At 51.6% G+C, this 17,246-nt stretch overlaps 1 protein-coding gene across 4 annotated transcripts in view; it reads left to right on the top strand.

The window, feature by feature from the left end:
* MSI1 (musashi RNA binding protein 1) overlaps positions 1 to 15,654 on the top strand; it is a 74,786-nt gene extending 59,132 nt beyond the window's left edge. For all 4 annotated transcript variants that reach the window (XM_058422817.1, XM_040080821.2, XM_058422818.1 and 1 more), the window contains 9 exons: positions 2,827 to 2,875; positions 4,867 to 4,949; positions 5,589 to 5,706; positions 7,334 to 7,414; positions 8,672 to 8,728; positions 11,525 to 11,593; positions 11,719 to 11,873; positions 12,364 to 12,429; positions 13,381 to 15,654. In XM_058422817.1, the coding sequence (XP_058278800.1) occupies positions 2,827 to 2,875; positions 4,867 to 4,949; positions 5,589 to 5,706; positions 7,334 to 7,414; positions 8,672 to 8,728; positions 11,525 to 11,593; positions 11,719 to 11,873; positions 12,364 to 12,405 (654 nt within the window). In that variant the 3' untranslated portion in view covers positions 12,406 to 12,429; positions 13,381 to 15,654. The remainder of the gene's footprint in view (positions 1 to 2,826; positions 2,876 to 4,866; positions 4,950 to 5,588; positions 5,707 to 7,333; positions 7,415 to 8,671; positions 8,729 to 11,524; positions 11,594 to 11,718; positions 11,874 to 12,363; positions 12,430 to 13,380) is intronic.
* The last annotated feature ends 1,592 nt before the right edge of the window (positions 15,655 to 17,246 follow it).

Here is a 17,246-nt window from a genome sequence, read left to right as displayed (position 1 = left end):
CCCTGCGCAGAGCAGCGGGGTCGGAACGAGGCGATGAATCCCTCGGGAATGCCGATTCGCCTGTGCTGGGGTGCCGGGGGGAGGCCCCCGTTGGGTGCCCTCCCGCAGCCCATCACAGGCCGCGGGCACGGAGCGCTGCGGGGCGGCTTTGTGAGCCGCTAATCCGGGCCCCAGCTGCCATGGCGGCCGCGTTGCCATCGCGACGGCCCCGCCGGCGGCCGCCTTTGTTGGGGCCCGGCGCGGCCCAGCCGGGAAAGGCCCAACGCGGCGGCGGCGGGCGGGGAGGGAAGAGCGGGGCTGGGGGAGCTGTGCTGCTTCACCGCCACAATAGCCGCCCGGTTCCGGCTGGTGGTGGTTGTAGAGTCGGTGCGGGCACGGCCTGGGGGGGTGCTGGATGCGGTGGCGCCTCAGTGTGAGGGTCTGCCCGAGGAACGTACGGTACGAGATGTGTCCCCTGTAGCAAGGGTTAGGGGGGATCTGAGCCCTGCTTCACCTCACAGGTGTGTGCTGAGACCACCCAACTCGACTCACAGGCTGCCTTGAAAGGAGACATAAAGATGGTCATGTGTAGGTTTTAATGCCAGTAAAATATATTATAGCCATACACGTGAAGCCCTGGAGTTGTGTGCATATACACCTATATATTTATACACACTTAAGTTCTGTATAAGAATTAGCTTTTAGCAGGTAACAGCTGTCAAATAGAGTACATGTGCTACAATAAATATGTTTTTGCAAGGCAAGTACATTTTGGGGTGCTGGGTAGACACCTCAAAGCAGAGCCATCAGAAAAAGCACAGGAGGAGGAAGGCTGCAGCTCTCCTCATGGCATGCAGCGTGGTTTGGGATGACGTGGTCGCACATCCCTGAGTGCTTGAGCGCTGTGACAGTGCCCAGCCATTGCCTGGGATATTGCTGTGCCAGGAGTTCATGTGGAAGTGCACTGGGCTCTGCCACTTGGAGTTCCTCTGTTTCCCAGGCCCTGCAGAGAGCAGGGCTGGTCAGGCAGAGTCAGCAGTGGGCCTGTGCTCATTGACACTAGTTTGTTTTTTCTTCTTGTGCCCATCTCTCACTGTGATGGGTTTGTGGTCTCCAGTTACCTGGGCTGGGAGTGGCACTGTCTCAGAGTGCCTTTGACACAGCTTTCTCCCAGTGTTTACTGGGGAGGAGAACAGCTATTTCTCCAGCCTTGTGAATTGGATGGGGGAATGGATCTAGATTTTAAGATGAGCAAAACCAGATACTAGAACCTGTTGAACTGTGCTTAAGGCACGTCGGGTTTCCCTCCAGCACATCACAGTTGTGCTGTAGCATGAAGGGAAACGGTACAGATGTGGGGACAAGTGACAATGGGGAATGACAGCATGAGGAGCTACCCTCAGCACCCATCTCCCTAACTGTGTGTCCTGGGAAGCTGCTGAGGAGTTGCTTCGGGTCTGCGTCAAGGCTTATGTCCCCTGTGGCTCCAGGCTGGATGCTTGGCATGTTTGTCAGGTGTTTGTTTACTTGGCTGAGGGAGGCTGGGCCAGGATGGTGTGTGAGATGAGCAGGAGCCAGGTTGTCTGTTGTCACCTGGAGTGGATGTGTTAGACAAGGCCAAGGGCATCAAATATGATCTGTCTGCTTATGATAGTACTGGAAATGTCAGCAAGGGCTCCTTCCATCCACCTGGCCCTGGGGTGGAGCTGGGTGTCCTGTGCTGTCCTGGGGACCTGAGAGTGGAGCCTCTCCCATTCCTGACCGGGGTTGTGGGGTGTCTGGGCAAAGCCCGTGTCTGCCTGTGCCAGGGCATGGGCAGCGCTCTGCCCTCTCCAGTGACTGTTCAGGATGAGGCAGCAATGCAGATTCTTCCCGGGGCGAGGCAAAGGAGTAATCCTGCAGAGTTGGGGGGCGTGCAGGGCTTGCTGCTCAGGGAGCGGCTGTCTCACATGGAGGAGGAGGGCCAGGGCAGCTGCTGGCCGGAGACTGCTGCCACCTCCCCTGAGCACTTGCACGTCCAGTTCCATAATCGGATTAAGGCAGTGGTATTAGAGGAGGGATGGGTCAGTGGGACAGGTTTACACTGGGGCTTACACGGAGGGGATTGAAGTATATTTTTTAACCCTGCTCGGGCTGACCTGCGGAGCGGATGCGGCTCCGCGAGGCAACACCCGCGGGAAGATGGGGGGAAAAGTGGCACCAGGCAGTGATGTGCCGGGGAGGAGAGCAGCCCCGGGCCGGCTGGGGGATGGGATCCGGCCGCCCCTCCCCCCGGGAAGGCAGCCCTGCTCAGGCCTTGCAGTAAATTTGCTCTAATTACAGCCTCCAGCAGTGGGAAACCTCACTTAGAGGAAAGGCTCCTCTGGGGTGGGGGTGGGGGCGCTTCCCAGCTTTCCCAGGCAGGCTCTGTTGTCTGAGGCCTCCGCTTCCCCTGCCGCTGGGAGGCCCCTTATTCCTCTCCCCTCTCCAGCTTTGCTTCTCTGCCCCCCTTTGATTCTCCTCTCCTTTGAGGCCGGGATTTGGGAACAATGCCCTCCCTGCTCCTTGGCCCCCGGCTGGAGCTGCAGGCAAACAATCGGGGTCGCTTGCTGCCAGGGGCTGGGCCGAGGGGGCTCAGCTCAGCAGCACCTGCCCCAGGCTGGTGGGGGGACCAGGACCATGCTGGTTGTGGCTTGTGGAAGTGCCTGGTGTTGTAGCTTATGTGTGCACACCCTGTTTCCTTCTTGGGGACAGGATGTCTCATCTTGATCCCCTCAGGTTTGGGGAGGCCAGGGAAGCTCTGAACGATTGTGCTGGAGGATGCTCGTTGCAGCAGTAATAATCTGACTGCAGCCATTCTCTTTGCAGGTGGATGATGCGATGCTGATGTTTGACAAGACAACCAACAGACACCGAGGTGAGAGCTGTCTTCTGGCCCTAGGAGAGGTTACTGCAGAGGGTTTGCCTCCTGCCTTGCCTAGGGAGGGGTCAGTATCCCAGCAGCAGGGGATGCGGGTCACAGCTGCTCTTTATCTTGCCTCCAGTCGCCCCATTCTTTTGCATCTGCATCCTTTACCAGTGGCCCTCACAGCACAGAGAGCTTTTGTCCAGTGTGTTTCCTGTGCTGTAAACTCGTCGAGTTGCAGATATGTGAGAGGAGACGGCCCCCTCCTCTGCGTGCTCACCTCTGTGGCTCCAGCCTGCAGTGTGTGTCTTACCTTGTCCCGAGTAATCTGAGCTCTGGGAAAGCTGACACGATAGCCTGAAGAGTGCCTGCTTCTCGCCCCTTCCTCGGCCTGGAGCCCACTTGTGCTCCCAGGTCACCTTTTCTTACCCGAGTCCTGCTGGTGGAGTCTGGTTACAGGATGGGAGCAAGGCTGTACTATTTGTGCTGCACTGACCCAGCCCATCCATGGGCGTCCCTGCCTTCCTGGTGAGTCCTCAGACCGACTACCTGGTGGTGTGGCAGGGCTCAACACTTGCATCCAACTTGGAGATTTAATGGCAACAACTTGACCTGCAAACTTAGTTTCCCCTCTTCCGGGTCAGGGTCAGTAACAGCCCTGTGCTGGCTGCTCTCCTGTGTGTTGTTTGAAGCACTTCCAAGCACTCCTGCCCCCAGAGCAGCAAGGGAACTCTCCCTTCTGTTCTTGCTACACTCTGTGCCCTTCAGATTTTTACTTTTTTTCTAAAGCTATTAAATTGCTCTGACTGCCAGGCCTCGGCAGTCCTAGGATGTTATTCCAGCTTCATCTTCAAAGGGAAGAAACGTTAACCCCTGTTCCTCCATGGGTGCCTTCCAGTCACTGGTCCAATTAGAGCTGTTAGGTGTTTTGGGAGGCAGCAGGGAGAGCTGCCAGCCACTGTGGCAACAGTGAGGGGCTCAGCCCAGGGCATAGCAGGCCTGGGGTCTGATGGGGCTCAGGAGTGCTGGCCATCAGGGTTTTTCTGCTGAATTCCTGAGCTCCTCTGTTTGTGGGTGTTGAGGTGAGTAGTGTGAATCTACCTGGGCACAGACAGATGGAGGAGTTTGTAACGAGATGTTTCTAGCTGTGTGGAGAAAAGGTGGAGCTCTGGGCAGTGGATTCCCATCTGCTTTTAAATGTTATTTTACAACACCATGGAATCGGCCAGCTCAGGAAAGCGGAAAGTTCTGCTTAATCCCAGCTTGCTTGCACAGCAAGCTTTAAGACATCCTCCCACCTGCCTCAGTTCTCCGGAAACGGTTGCAGCCAGCTTAGAGGAGTTCAGTCTGCCCACCCGAGCTGGGCTTTGCCAAAACTGTCAGCAAAGGGGTTGGTGAGAGAAAGGAGGTGTGAGCGTGGGCCAGGGGCCAGGAACACGCTGTCCTGTCTTACCCCAGATACAAACCTTACTTTGGTGAAACTTTGCAAATCACTGTGCCTGTATCTGCCTCGCTGTGTGCAGCTGCACTGCTGATCTGTGCCTGCTCACATGAGGCGTTATGGCAAGTGTCTGTGAGGGAACTGCAGGGTGTTCCTGCTGGTGGGGTGCGTTTAGCGAGGGTGGTATGTCCTGGCAAGCAGATGTTGGTTTCCCCACCGATTCTTTGTGTGAGCATCTGCCCAGATCCTCCCCAGTGTTACCGGCCATGTGGTTTGCCTTGCAAATAGCAAAGTTAAAAAAAACCCAAACAAACCTGGGTTTGAGGGCAGTTGGGTTCAGAGTGGGTGGGAAGTAAGGGATGAGTAGGAGAGGAGAATCTATAAGAGGACAGTCCTGTTCTTGTGCATAAAAGTAGAATTTGCTGGAGAGGGAAGCTGAGTGACAGCTGTTTTCGAAAGGGCTGATTGTACTGTCCTATTCTGCTGCCGATGAAAGGCTGTGAGTAGAGGGTTCAAACTGTGAGAGGTCTGACCTGATCAGGGAGTTTTGCTTTTTCTTCAGGATTTGGGTTTGTCACATTTGAAAGTGAAGACATTGTGGAAAAAGTGTGTGAAATCCACTTCCATGAGATCAACAACAAAATGGTGAGTGTCTGGGGTGGAACCTGGGGGAGCAGGGACAGAGGTGTGGGAGGGAGCAGGGCAGTGGCACAGAGGCAAGGCTGAGAGGCACTTGGGTCCTGCTGCATCTTCTCTGCAGTGGGAAATCAGATTGAGTTTTTCCCCAAAAATCACGGCAGTCAGTCTGGGGAAGAAACTCACCGTATGGAGGTGCACAAGCATAATACTGAGTTCTCAAGGAGGACAGCTAACTAAACAAGGAATTGTGCTCTGCTTGGAGGTTTTGAAGTTACACAAAACCTTGTAGTGGCCTGAGAAGGAGCAAGTTTTCCCTTTATTTGGAAATGAGGAAAATTAGGCTTTGAGGCTCTGGCGCAGGGTCAGGTAGAACATCAAGGGCAACACCAGGAGGAGAAAAGCAGCGTTTGAGCTCTCCATTGCCTGTGGTGGCTGCAGAGCAAGAGGGAAGGCTGGCACCGTGTGGGCTGGGGACGGCGATGCCAGGGAAGGGCAGCGGAGCGGGCTGGCGGAGGTGGCTGGAGCTGGGACGTGCTGTCACGCAGGCAGCCCTGCCTGGCCTGCCTGTGCTCTGTGGCCCTGTCCTGTGACAGCCTGCGAGCCAGCCTGTGACAGGCGAGCCTGATCCTTACTTTCTTGTGGCAGGTGGAGTGTAAAAAAGCTCAGCCGAAGGAGGTGATGTCCCCAACGGGCTCTGCACGAGGGCGGTCCCGAGTAATGCCTTACGGGATGGATGCCTTCATGCTGGGGATCGGCATGCTGGGTAAGCCCCGGTCAGCTCTGCCGCGCTCCCCCCGCTCCCGGCCGTGCCAGGCGGCAGCTTAGAGGTTTATTCCGGGAGCGGCGGGGCGGCCAAGGGCAGCAGCGCTCCCCGTGCGGGGCCGCCAAGGGCAGCGCTCCCCGTGCGGGGCCGCCGGGACCTGTTCGCGATCGCAACTTGCCCTCTGGTGGCACCTGGAAAAACTGCAAACGTGCCACCGCTGCCCTGCGACAGCCGGGCCGGTCCTGCGACAGCCGGGCCGGCTGGGCACAGCTCTGCGGGGCGGTTCTGCCCCTCGGCAGCTCCTCCAAGGTCCTGCAGTGCCGTGGCACATGGACAGCAGTTCCTTCGTGTGGAATAGGATGTAATTGCAGAGCTGAGTGTGGAGTAATCTGTACCCTGGCCTCTTCCACCCACACTTCTACAGACTTTCTGATGAATTAGTTGATTAAGGAGCCCCTAAGCTTCCACTTGATACAGCAGTCTATGTAAATGTCCCCATGGCCATTTAAAAACTGTTAAAATGTTAAAATGCCCTTGAAGTTCTAGTTGAGTGTTGTCTCACTGTTCCCTCCCTCTCAGCAAATATCTGGTATTGCAGGGAAAGCTATACATTTATCATGGGACTGTCTTGTAAGAAGTTGGTGACAAGCAGGGTGGGTTTCATGTCTACCAATGCTCCCAAGGCAAAAGCATTCGGATAAAAATTAAAAAATGAAAAAAAAAAAAAAAAAGTCATTTGTAGCCCTATCTTCTGGGTCTACAAACCTCGTGCCTGGATCTCAGAATCAGCATGATCCTTCCAGTGTGGATGCTGGTCCTGGCTTCTCTCTGCTCTCACTTTCATTTGAGCCAGGGCTGATCTGACCCAAGAGCACTGTTTGTTCAGGATCATTGCTGGTGTTGCTGGGCAGGGTGTACTCAGACTGGCTCTCAGTGCTAAGCCTGCTGAGTAGCAGTTAGTCACTGAACAAAACCCCCAAAAGGGCATTTTTCCACCTATGTTTTCATTTGACTTACTGAAGGAAAATAAATCCTCAGCCTGTGGTTTTGGGTTTTGCCTTTTCTAAGCCATCTGAATTTTAAAGCAGCAAGACTCAAACTGAGTCACTGGGAAATCCAGACTCTTGTCTTGGGAGATCTCAAATCAAATATTAATCTGTGAGTCAATGCCCTGCATTCTCATAGGCTTGTTCCTATAGGTGGTCAGCTTCTCGGGGACCATCAGGAGCTGTGCTCCCATCTGTGCCAGGAAGAAATGTTCTTTGTATCTGCTTTTATCAGCCCTTCTAGTGCAAAAGTGACTCAGAGCTTCAGCCGTTCAAATGCCCCCTCTTCCCTGATCCCCTGTTTGTAAATCCAGCTGATGCATCAGAAAGCCTTAGTCTGCAGAGCTGTGAGTCTGAGAAGGAAATTCTCCATGTCCTTACATGTTTGGAGCAAGGAAAAATTAAATGGGCCTGCTAAAACCGCTCTGCAGGCTCGCACGCGTTGTGCGCTCTGCCCAGCGCTCCTGGGGCTTCTGCCGTTACCCCTCTTTCTGCTGTCTAATGCCAAAGGATGCTCACGCTGCTCGTGAGCTGCCAGACCTTGCCAGTTTGCAGTAACGGAGTCCTTTTCTCTTTCCCAGGTTATCCAGGCTTCCAAGCTGCCACCTACGCGAGTCGAAGTTACACTGGCATTGCACCTGGTTACACTTACCAGTTCCCTGGTGAGTGGAGCTCCCTGCTCTGTTTTTTGGTCTGCCTCAGGTGATGGGAGCCCCTGGCATGATCTATAACCCAGGCTCTGCCCCTTTCACCCTTTCTTCTGTTTGGTCTTTCTTTAAATTGGAGATGGATGTGGAAGGGGGATTGGAGAAGCCCTGGAATAGGTGGGAACAGCTTGTCCTTCATTAGGATTATCCTCACACTGCAGTAGCAGGAAAAGCCCAAGGCTGTTCTGACGTCCTTTCTGCTGGCCTCCTCCGCAGGGCTGCTGCTGTGACACAGAAGGGCCCCGCAGCTCTGCCTGTCTCACCGCCTTTGTGTGTGTCTGTCTCCCTTTACCAGAGTTGCCACCACTCTGAAAGTAGCACCGAATGTTAAACCCCATGTGCCAGGGAACTCCTGGGCATGCAAAACGCAGGTGCCTGCAGCACTGCAGTTATGTTCTGAACAGTGTCTGTACCACTCACAGCCTTCACAAAGCATCTGCTGGGCCAGGGGGCTGCAGGTCCCCTGCAAACTGGGTGGTTTCAAGCTTCCAACACTGCCATGTGCTCTGAACATGGATTCAGCAATCAATGGCTGGAACCTGCTGTGCTGCAGCTGCTCAGAGCTGTGGGGCCTCCCCTCCTGCTCTCTGCCAGGCCAGGGAATGAGGCAGAGCACACTTAAGGGACACACTGTGCTATTGCTATTGTTATTTTCTAGAGTTGTGGCAACTCTGAGCATCTCTTCCTTACTCCATCCCTCAGTGTGATGGTTGATATATGAAGTTTTGATAATTAAGGGCTGGGATTGGGAAGTTTCCTCTTCGTCTGAGGTGAGCCCAGGCTGACTGGCTGAAAGTTGCTGTTGCCTCCTGGCTGTCTGGAAGCTCTCCATGAATCTAGCTGTAGTGGCTTCAAGTCCCTCATTGTAAACCCGTGCCAGGCTGAGTGTGGCACACGCTGAGCACCCACTGGCCGTGGCGTTGAGAGGTCAGAATGACCGGGTCGCAGAGCGATGTTCCAGGGCAGACCTGAGGCTGCAGAGTGACACTTGAACTCACCCTGCCCTGGCCACATTAATTCCAAGGATAAATGGATCCTTTCAGCCTTCAGGGCAGGAGTCCAGCACCTTTCAGCACCAGTTTAAAGAAGACACTGGCCTGGTTGCAGTCTGGTTGCAGACTGCTCCCCAAGCAGACCCCGGCTGCTGTGTCTCTGAGGGTCTCCCTTGGGGTGTTTGATGAGTTCCTAAGCTGTCTTGCATTTCGTTTTTAGAGTTCCGTGTAGAGCGGACCCCTCTCCCGAGTGCCCCCGTCCTCCCTGAGCTCACAGGTCAGTCCCACTCATTTCCTAAACTCACAAGCTGGAAGGGGAGAAGGGGGCTTTGGGCTGTTTCAGTGGTGTTGCTGCTCCACAGCCTGGTGCAGTTAGACTGAAAATGTGCCTTATTTCCTCTTTCATCTGGATAAGCCCCATCCAAAACTGGGGATGGAAAGATGGAGAGACAATCAGAGCCATGTGTATTGCCTCTGAAGAGGGCCGTGCAAGTCCTTTCCTGTTGCTTGCTTTGTTTTTAGCTCCTTGCCCCAGGCTGTATGTAAACCAGACATGGAAACTGCAGAGAGCAGGGTGACTTCCACAGGTCTACAAATGGCTTTAACCTGAGCTGTTGCAAGGATGAAATTTGGAGTGCTGGGAGGAGGGAGAGGGCATGGATGCACTCCTGGCTACTATAATCCCATTTCCCTGGGCAGAAGGAGCTGCAGGGAATGCTTTCCCTGCTCTGGGTGGTGCAGCTCCCCAGCTACTCCCACACAGGTAGGAGTGAATGTGGTGGGACCTTGCAAAGTCCTGCAGTGCTTGTAGGGAGCTGTGGAACAGAATGGGAGCAGAGGATTGTTCTGTGTCCTCAAAGTGCAAACGCCCTCTGGATCCTCAGCCCCTGGGGCATATGCAGTGAGTTCTCCCTACGTGATGTTCCTTCTGTCTACTCTCCCTTCCATGGCCATGTTTTCCCCAGCTCTGTCCTGTCCATGGTTTTTTGTCATAGAAAAGCAGCTTTGTGTAGCATCCTGCTTCCCGTGTGCCATTTCATTTCCATGATGTTCCTCCTTCCCAGTGCTTCCTTGCCCCCACCTGTTTCAGGGTTTGAATCTCTCTGCAAAGGGGTATGGAAAACCTTCCTGGGAAGCTCTTCTGAAATTAGCAGTACAAACAGGCTCAAAAGGGAGTTTCTGTGGCACAAAACTAAGTCAATCCTCAGGGACTCTCTGTTTGTGAGGATGCTGAGGTTGGCAGCCACCAATGAACAAAATTCCCTGAGGGAGATTGGGGAAAACCAAATCCTGTTTCCCTCATAACAAAGCCTTTCCCTGATACCATGTATGCAGCTGCATAAGCAACTTCGAGCCTTCTGGTTGGCAAACAAAGCAGATATGGGTCCAGTTATTTATTTACATGTGTGTTTTTCTGCATCCCATTTTTAGAGGAACATTGGTGACTTGATAGAAGTGTTTTTCCTTTTATGTCCACCCCCGGCTGTCCTGTGCCTTTTCCTAGCAGAGGTGACTCGCCCGGGGCCTAGCTGTCACTCGTGGCCGGGGTGCACCAGGGCTCTGCACAACAAGAAGTTATTAATGCTGCTGTCCTGGCGGGGTGCCACGTTAGCTTACAGTCCTGAGTGTCTCACTGAAGGACCAGCTGGGGATCGTGGCATTCTTCCCTCCCCGATACGCTTACCTCCTGTTAAGCAGCCCCTGCGCGGCTGGGCCGTGCCTGCGGTTCCCATGTATAGGCTGGAGTTGGCCCTACAGAGAGCAGGGCCCAGCGAGCTGTGCGCTCGAGGGCCCTTGTGCCTTCGAGTGGCTGCAGCACACACGGGCTGCGCTTCACGGCATGCTGAGAGGAGCCAAGAGGAGGGGATGGCACAGGCAGGGATGCACACACAGGTGCTTTGTCACCGCAGTGCAAGCCTGGTGCCTCAGCAGATAAGATTCCAAAGGCAAGAAGGATTTTTCTTAGAAAAAGAATCAGAGCTTTTGAGATGACCTTGCCTCCTTTCTCAGTAAAACTACGTTCACTCATGTGTTAGGGACTTGCAACAGGGAATGGGGCAGGAGGGTGGCTGCCAGCAGCCTTTCTTTCCTAAAACAGCATCTTTGAGGGTGATGTGGAGCAGCGACATGCCTGCATTGGCCCAGGGCCCATAATGAGCGGCTAACCCAGATAGAAGCCTCGTATGACGTTTGCTTGAAACAGGCTGGTGCCTGCTACTAAATATTCCCTCCTAAGCTAGTCTGGGTTTCAGCCTTAACGCGATTGATTTGTTCTGACCTCTTTTTATGGTGCTCTAAACAGAATCACAGTGAATTTCATATTCAAGCATGAAATGCTGACCCAGTCATTTTAAGGGCAAAGAAAAACATACTGGCTAGATGCCTCCTGCCCCGAGGGCTGAATGCCTGTGGCAGTAGAGTTGGGAATTAAAACTGCTACATATAAATTAAGACTTACTGTTTTAATTAAGCAATTTCTAGTTCCTGCTCCCTAGATATATGTTTCCTGCTTTTCTACAATGAACAAAGAGGTTTTGATCCATTCAGGAGCAAAACTCAGTGTGGGGAGAATGGTATGTCTTGAGCAAAGAAATAGGGAGAAAGAGGCTATTAAACTATTATTCAAGAATATTACCAAGAGACAGAGGGGCTGAGCCTCAGGATGTTAAGCTTCAGCTGCTGTCCCTGAGCTGTTGCAATTCTCCACATTTACTGCCAAAATCTGGATCTGTAGCTTCAGATTAACTGCATCTTGCAAGCTTAGTAGTGACAGGATACATCTGAAATTGCCTACTTCTCGTTCAGCTTTTCCACACCATGCCTTTGGCTGCTCTGGGTTGTGGGCTTGACAGAGCGTGGCTTGTGCATTCCCCTGGACATTGGCTGTGCAAAAGAACACTGATAAATTCAGGGCTCTGCACTTCGCCGTTGTCATCCTTTAATGTCCCCTGTGGTGCACTAAGCCAATATGCATGTGTGAGCCCAGTATTTTACAGTAGGAAATGAAGGCTCCCTTTGAGGAATTTCCCATGTAGCCACAGTGCTCCTGAGGCGGCTGTTCCTTGTTTTGCAGCAATCCCCCTCACTGCGTATGGACCGATGGCAGCAGCAGCGGCTGCAGCGGCCGTGGTGCGAGGGACAGGTAACTCCACTTTCCTCCCCAGCGCGGGGTCCCGTCACGGAGCTTTGCCAAGGGGCTGCGGGAGGGGGGTGGGACAGGGTTGCATTTTTGGGATCTTCACTATGTAGTTCTGCTGCCTGCTGTAGGTTCCACCCCCAGTCGCACCGGTGGGTTTCTGGGCACCACCAGTCCCGGGCCGATGGCAGAGCTTTATGGAGCCGCCAACCAGGACTCAGGGGTCAGCAGTTACATCAGCGCTGCCAGTCCAGCCCCGAGCACCGGCTTTGGACACAGCCTAGGGGTGAGTGCTCCATGTGCCCTCTGTGCGGGGAGGGAGATGGGCAGTGGGCTGTGTCTCCATGTGGTGAGGGAGCTGAGCAGCAGCGCGCAGCGCCCTCAGCCCACAGTCAGTTGTGTGGTTATGAAATACCACCCACTGCAGCATTGGCCGTGCCACTGCTGAGCCCCAAACCAAGATGGATTGTGCAGAGTGCAGTAGCTCAACTGGAGCCCATATCCTTGGTTCCTGCTGCCTCTCCCTGATCACCACTCAAGGCCCTGATCTCCAGTCTTTTCCCTGAACTAGCTCAGGCTTTCCAAGAGCACATCTTGGCCTTGACACAGCATCCTGTGATGTGTCCCTGACACATAGGGTGATGTGCTCTTACAGATGGCACCTCCACCTGAAAACAGTTACTCTGTCATCTGGGCCATGACTGAATTTGTTGTATTAGTAATTCTTCTTCACTGTTCTTTTGTTTAAGAATGGGGTTTTAACTCTTTCTTCACAGGGTCCCTTGATTGCAACAGCTTTTACCAATGGGTATCACTGAAGCTGGGGACCAAGGAGGCAGGAGGTAAGAGAGCTTTGAACAGGAGCAGACGATGAGAGAGGAGTGAGGTTCTGAGCTGGCCCCTATGCTCAGGCTCTCAGCTGAAGCTGTGGATGTTGCTGTGAGGCTCCATGGCCTGGCCCAGCCAGTGGGAGGAGTCCTGTGGCCAGCCTGGGGCTCTCTCCTGCACCAGAGGCTTGGCAAAATTGAGTTCCTACCAAACACTCCCCAGGCTGGGAGTGGAGAGTGTCTTAGTGTCTGGCACAAAGAGGAAGGAAATGAAGCACTCACAAAAAGAGAAAACATCTGCAGGGTTGGCCAGAGTCACAACCCAATGATGATCCTGAGAGACAAGCTTGGCTCTTCAATGTGACTGGGGAAGCCTCCACCATGCAGCTGGTTGTTCTCAATGCTGCTGAGACCAATCTCTGGGAAGTGAGGCTCTTCATCTCCTTCCCTGGAATAAGGGCAGAAGGAAAATCTCTTGGTTTTTGATCAGTTCTGGTTTTGGTCCTTGGATGGGCTGAGAGGGAACTGTTTGCTTTGCAAATGTGACTGAAGTTAGCTGGCTTAAAATTAAAAAAAAAAAACCCTAAACCCTCAACAACCAGCTTTTCAAAAGGGATAGAAAATACTGGAGGGAATGGTGTCCATAGTCAGGAGCCCACAGCAGCCTGTCAGGGCTGGACAGAGGTGAGTGCTGGGGAAATGGCTGGACTCTGCTATGTCCCAGCCCTCGCAGGGGCCAGGCCACGTGGTGTGTGTGACCTTGTTCCCCAGGCCTGCACGTTGCTATTGAAGATGGAATCATCTCTGCTGTGCCCTTTCCCTGTGCCAGCAATGAGCAGAGCAAGACTGTGTTGGGGCAAAGTTTGGGTATTGAGTTCCTGTCAGATCACACCGGAAGAAAACCCCAGGAGGAAAGCTGTGGTTGTTCTAGATCCTGTCCCTTCCCTCCCCTGCTGTGTCCCGCAGATTCCCCAGTGACCTAACCGAGGACAGCGAGTGGCTGGAGGATCTGGTGAGCCTCGGGGGATGAGCCAAGGTTACCTTTCTCTTGAATCAAACTGCACACTGCCGGCTGGCTGCCGGGCTCCTGCCGCCCTGCCCGATCTCTCCCTTTGACCAGACCACACTGGACTGAACCCGAGGAGATCATCTCGCTTTCCTACTAACCACCGACGGTTTACGCTTCCCCCTCCCTGCCCCCAGCCCACTGATTCTTCTTTTATTTATTTTATTAGCTGTTAGTTTTATTTTTTTATTTTATTTTTTTATCTTTTTTGGGGGCTGCCCCTTCTTTTTGTTGTTTGCTCTTTCCCGAGCTAGTAGACATATTTTATGAATTGGCTTTGTGATTGTGTTAGGTAGTTTTCATTGAGGAGTATTTTTATTTGGCTTTGAAACTGTTTTGAATATTTTCAACTCTGTTGTTGTTGTCGTCAGTGTTTTTAAAGCACGGTATGTAACAAGAACGCAGTTCTGAAGGGAAGAAAGAGACAGAGAGAGAGCAAAGGCTGAGAGGAACTGCTGTATTTCTATTTTTTTTAAAGAAACTGTTTTTAATTGTTTCTGTTTTGTAAATGTGAGGCTTTGAAAAGTGTGAAACTCCAAGGATCCGAAAACGTTGGACATCGCTATGGAACAAAACAAATGTATATTTTGCTAAGTGAAAAACACTATCCTTACAGCTGAAAGATTTTTTTTTTTCCTAGATTTAGTTTTACGTGGGATTTTCTTTTTCCTCCTGTATAATATGTAAATATCGTGAGCTGAACCTGGCTGCTGCCTGCAGCCTGGCTCCAAGGAGCAGCTCCAGGTCCTGGACTTGGTGCCGCAGCGTGAGCAATACTCTCCAGCAGAATCCTGACAGGACTTCGTTCTTTTTTTGTACACCTTTTACTGTAAGATTTTAAGACCTCTGATGAGATGAGATGAAAGGGGGGCGGGGGGCGGGCGGGGTGAAACGTACCAGCCATCGGCTGTTTTGCTGAGCGGGTTAAAGCTGCTTCCAATTGCTTGATGTACAGACTCCATCCCTGGGCTCCGTAGCGCCGGCTCTGGGCTGGCTTAGGGAAAGGGCTTTGCCGCCGTTGCTTGTCTTGGTTACTTTGAAAGGAATTCACTCTCCAAACTTTATCGCTTGTGTCAAGATTTCCTGGGAATGGGGATCCTCCTCCAGGGACAAGGGTATCAGAAGGGGTGACAGCCAGGGGGAGATTTGGGTAGTCGTTCTCTGAAGGGCAGGGCTCTGGGATGGGGATTCATTAACAGGGGAGAAAAGCATTAGGGTGGTGATTTGGGGGCGGGTTAAGGGCTTCTCAGGGATTATATGAATTATAGAATTGCAGCTTCCCGTTTGCTTTACTCTGTGTTCTGAAGACTGTGGGAATTTGTCCGTTGTCCTGTGCGGGGTGATCTGGTCCCTTCTCCAGAACCTGCTGGGGCTTCCCCTGGTATGGTCCAGGCCCCTGCTTACCAGCACTCTGTCAGGGGAGGCCTCCAGCAGGAATACACGGGGCAGGTTTGGGGTCTGGATTTCAGTGAACCAAAGACCTTGTTAAGGGGGGTGATTAAGCCTTTTATTAAGATGCAGCCAAACTCTTTTCCCAGGGAAATAACAGCTTCATCTTAAGTTTTAAAAATCATTCCCTCTCTTCCCCCAAACTGAGCCCCTGTAAAGGAGATGGGCATTTAGAAAAGGACTGGGAGGGCCCCAGTGCCCACAGGGCCCTTTTTCTCTTCTGTCTCCCCCATCTGCTGGAACTTGTCCTGACCCGGGCGATGCGTTTGGAGAGTTCTGTTTAGGTAAGAAGGTACTTAACAGATCAGTACTGAAAACACAAAGCAATAATTTTTGTTACTGAGACAAGAGTCTGTATGTCTGTTTTTTTAAATATTTCCTAATTAAAGAAGAGCTGCATTTTATTGGGTTTATTTTTATTCTATATACTTCAAATTTGGGTCTGCAGACAGCGCTTTCCTGCCTCTTGGTGTATGCGCTGAGCTGCTTCCGTGCCCCCTCCAGACATCCCGGGCCAGCTGTGCTGCTGCTGGGCTGTGAGTCACTCTCTGGCCACTGCCTGGAGGCTGGGGCTCTGGTTTCAGGGTGGGCATTTTTTTTAAAAGAAATAAAGCTGTGTTTTTAAGCCAGTAAGTTATTACACTCCAGTGTTTGTTCTCTCCACACCTGTAACCCTTTTTCCAGATTTCAGTTTTAAATTCCTAATAAATTATTTGAAAACTGTCCTTCTCTGTCATTATTTGGGGGTGCGAGGTTTTCCAGTGGGGGAGATTTCAGGACCTGGCAGGAGTTGCATCCTGCCTTAAGGATAAAAGCCCCGGGCAGATCTGTGACTCTCCACACTTCAGCAGTGGCCCAGTTTATAATGTGAGGCAGATCTGGTTTTAGTAGATTCTCTCTTCTCTGCATTACAGAGGTTGCGTGTATGTGTATGTGTATATGTAGGTTTAGAAAAGGAGATAATATGGTGCTCACAGCTTTGGCTCGTACCCTGAATTGTGGTGGACCAAGGAAGCTAGATGTAAGGAAGTAAAATGTGGAGGTGGGAAGTCAAGTCCTTAACAGACAAAAGAGAGAAAGGAGAATTTTAACAGTGTAGAATAGTAGGGAACTCTGCAATGGGGCTTATTAAAAAAGTCTTAAAAATAATTTAAGGCTTAAACCTGTAAATTAGAACCAGTTATAGGCTGAAATGTGTTCACAAGTGTGTCAAGGACCAGTGGCTTTGTATACAGCACAGGCTGGAGGAAACCAAAAATAGCGTTGCTGAAAAAATCTTTACCCTGCTGGGGTTTTTCTCACGAGGTAATACTCATGTGCTTGCTTTCCCACACTTGGTGATACTTTTGCTGAACTAAAAATGTAGAGAATTGTTGATTTAAGATTTTAAAAAAGCCAGTTGACTTGAAATATTCTAGGAAACATCAATAATACATTAGATATTGAGAACAGAGGAAAAAGGAACCAGACTCCTGAGTTTCATAGATAAGAAAACAAATTTTTAATGGTATAAGCAGAGAAGACAGAGAACTCTTAAGCTGATATTGAAGGGAAAGTCAGCAGATTGATCTGTGGGCAAAAGACAAAGTAATTTTTTCTGAACTAACTCTGGTTTTCTGAACTAACTGTCCTTTACATCAGCCTTTAATGTTTGTTCAATACTCTGTTAGAACTGTGAGAATCTTAAATGTGCAACTCAGTATCTGTTTGGCTGTAGGTAACCCATGAGTGGGGAGCCCCAGAATGGGAGTGCTTGAAGAGATCAGAAATGGATCTAAAAAGTCAGAATGGATCTGGTTGTTCAGCACCATGTCTAGCTTTACCTAGGTGTCCTATGGATATGTCAACATCCAGTGGGTACCTTGGTGTAGTTATCCCTGTGAGGAGGAAGGCGTCCTCATCATCCCTTTTGGAACCTACCAGTGGGTGGTGAGCCCAAAGTTTCCTGCATGAGCACTCCCGTGTCATGGGCTGTTGCAGAAAGGTGGCCTTTGCATCCTCGTCTGCTCTTAAAAGCTGAGGGTTTGTTTGGAGCTTTGGAAATCAATGCAGACTTGACAACCATGTCTAGGAACTGTATCTTGAGTGTAAAAATGCCAAACCTGTAGCCCTGAAAATGCCAGAGCCTCTGGGATCTAAAAATGAATGCAGTGTTTTTACTTACCCCTGACTGATTCCAGGAAGATTTTTTTTGCCCATTTTTTCAACTTCTTTCAAGACTTCCAACTCTCCTTATTCCTTGGCATAGAGAGCTAAAGGTTCTTAACTGGGTTCTGCATTGGTGCTGGAGAAAGAGAAAGTGCTCTAAGTTACTTGA

The sequence above is a fragment of the Hirundo rustica genome, chromosome 17 (genome assembly GCF_015227805.2).
Source record: "Hirundo rustica isolate bHirRus1 chromosome 17, bHirRus1.pri.v3, whole genome shotgun sequence".
NCBI lineage: Eukaryota > Metazoa > Chordata > Aves > Passeriformes > Hirundinidae > Hirundo > Hirundo rustica.
This window is presented reverse-complemented; position numbering and strand designations above follow the sequence as displayed.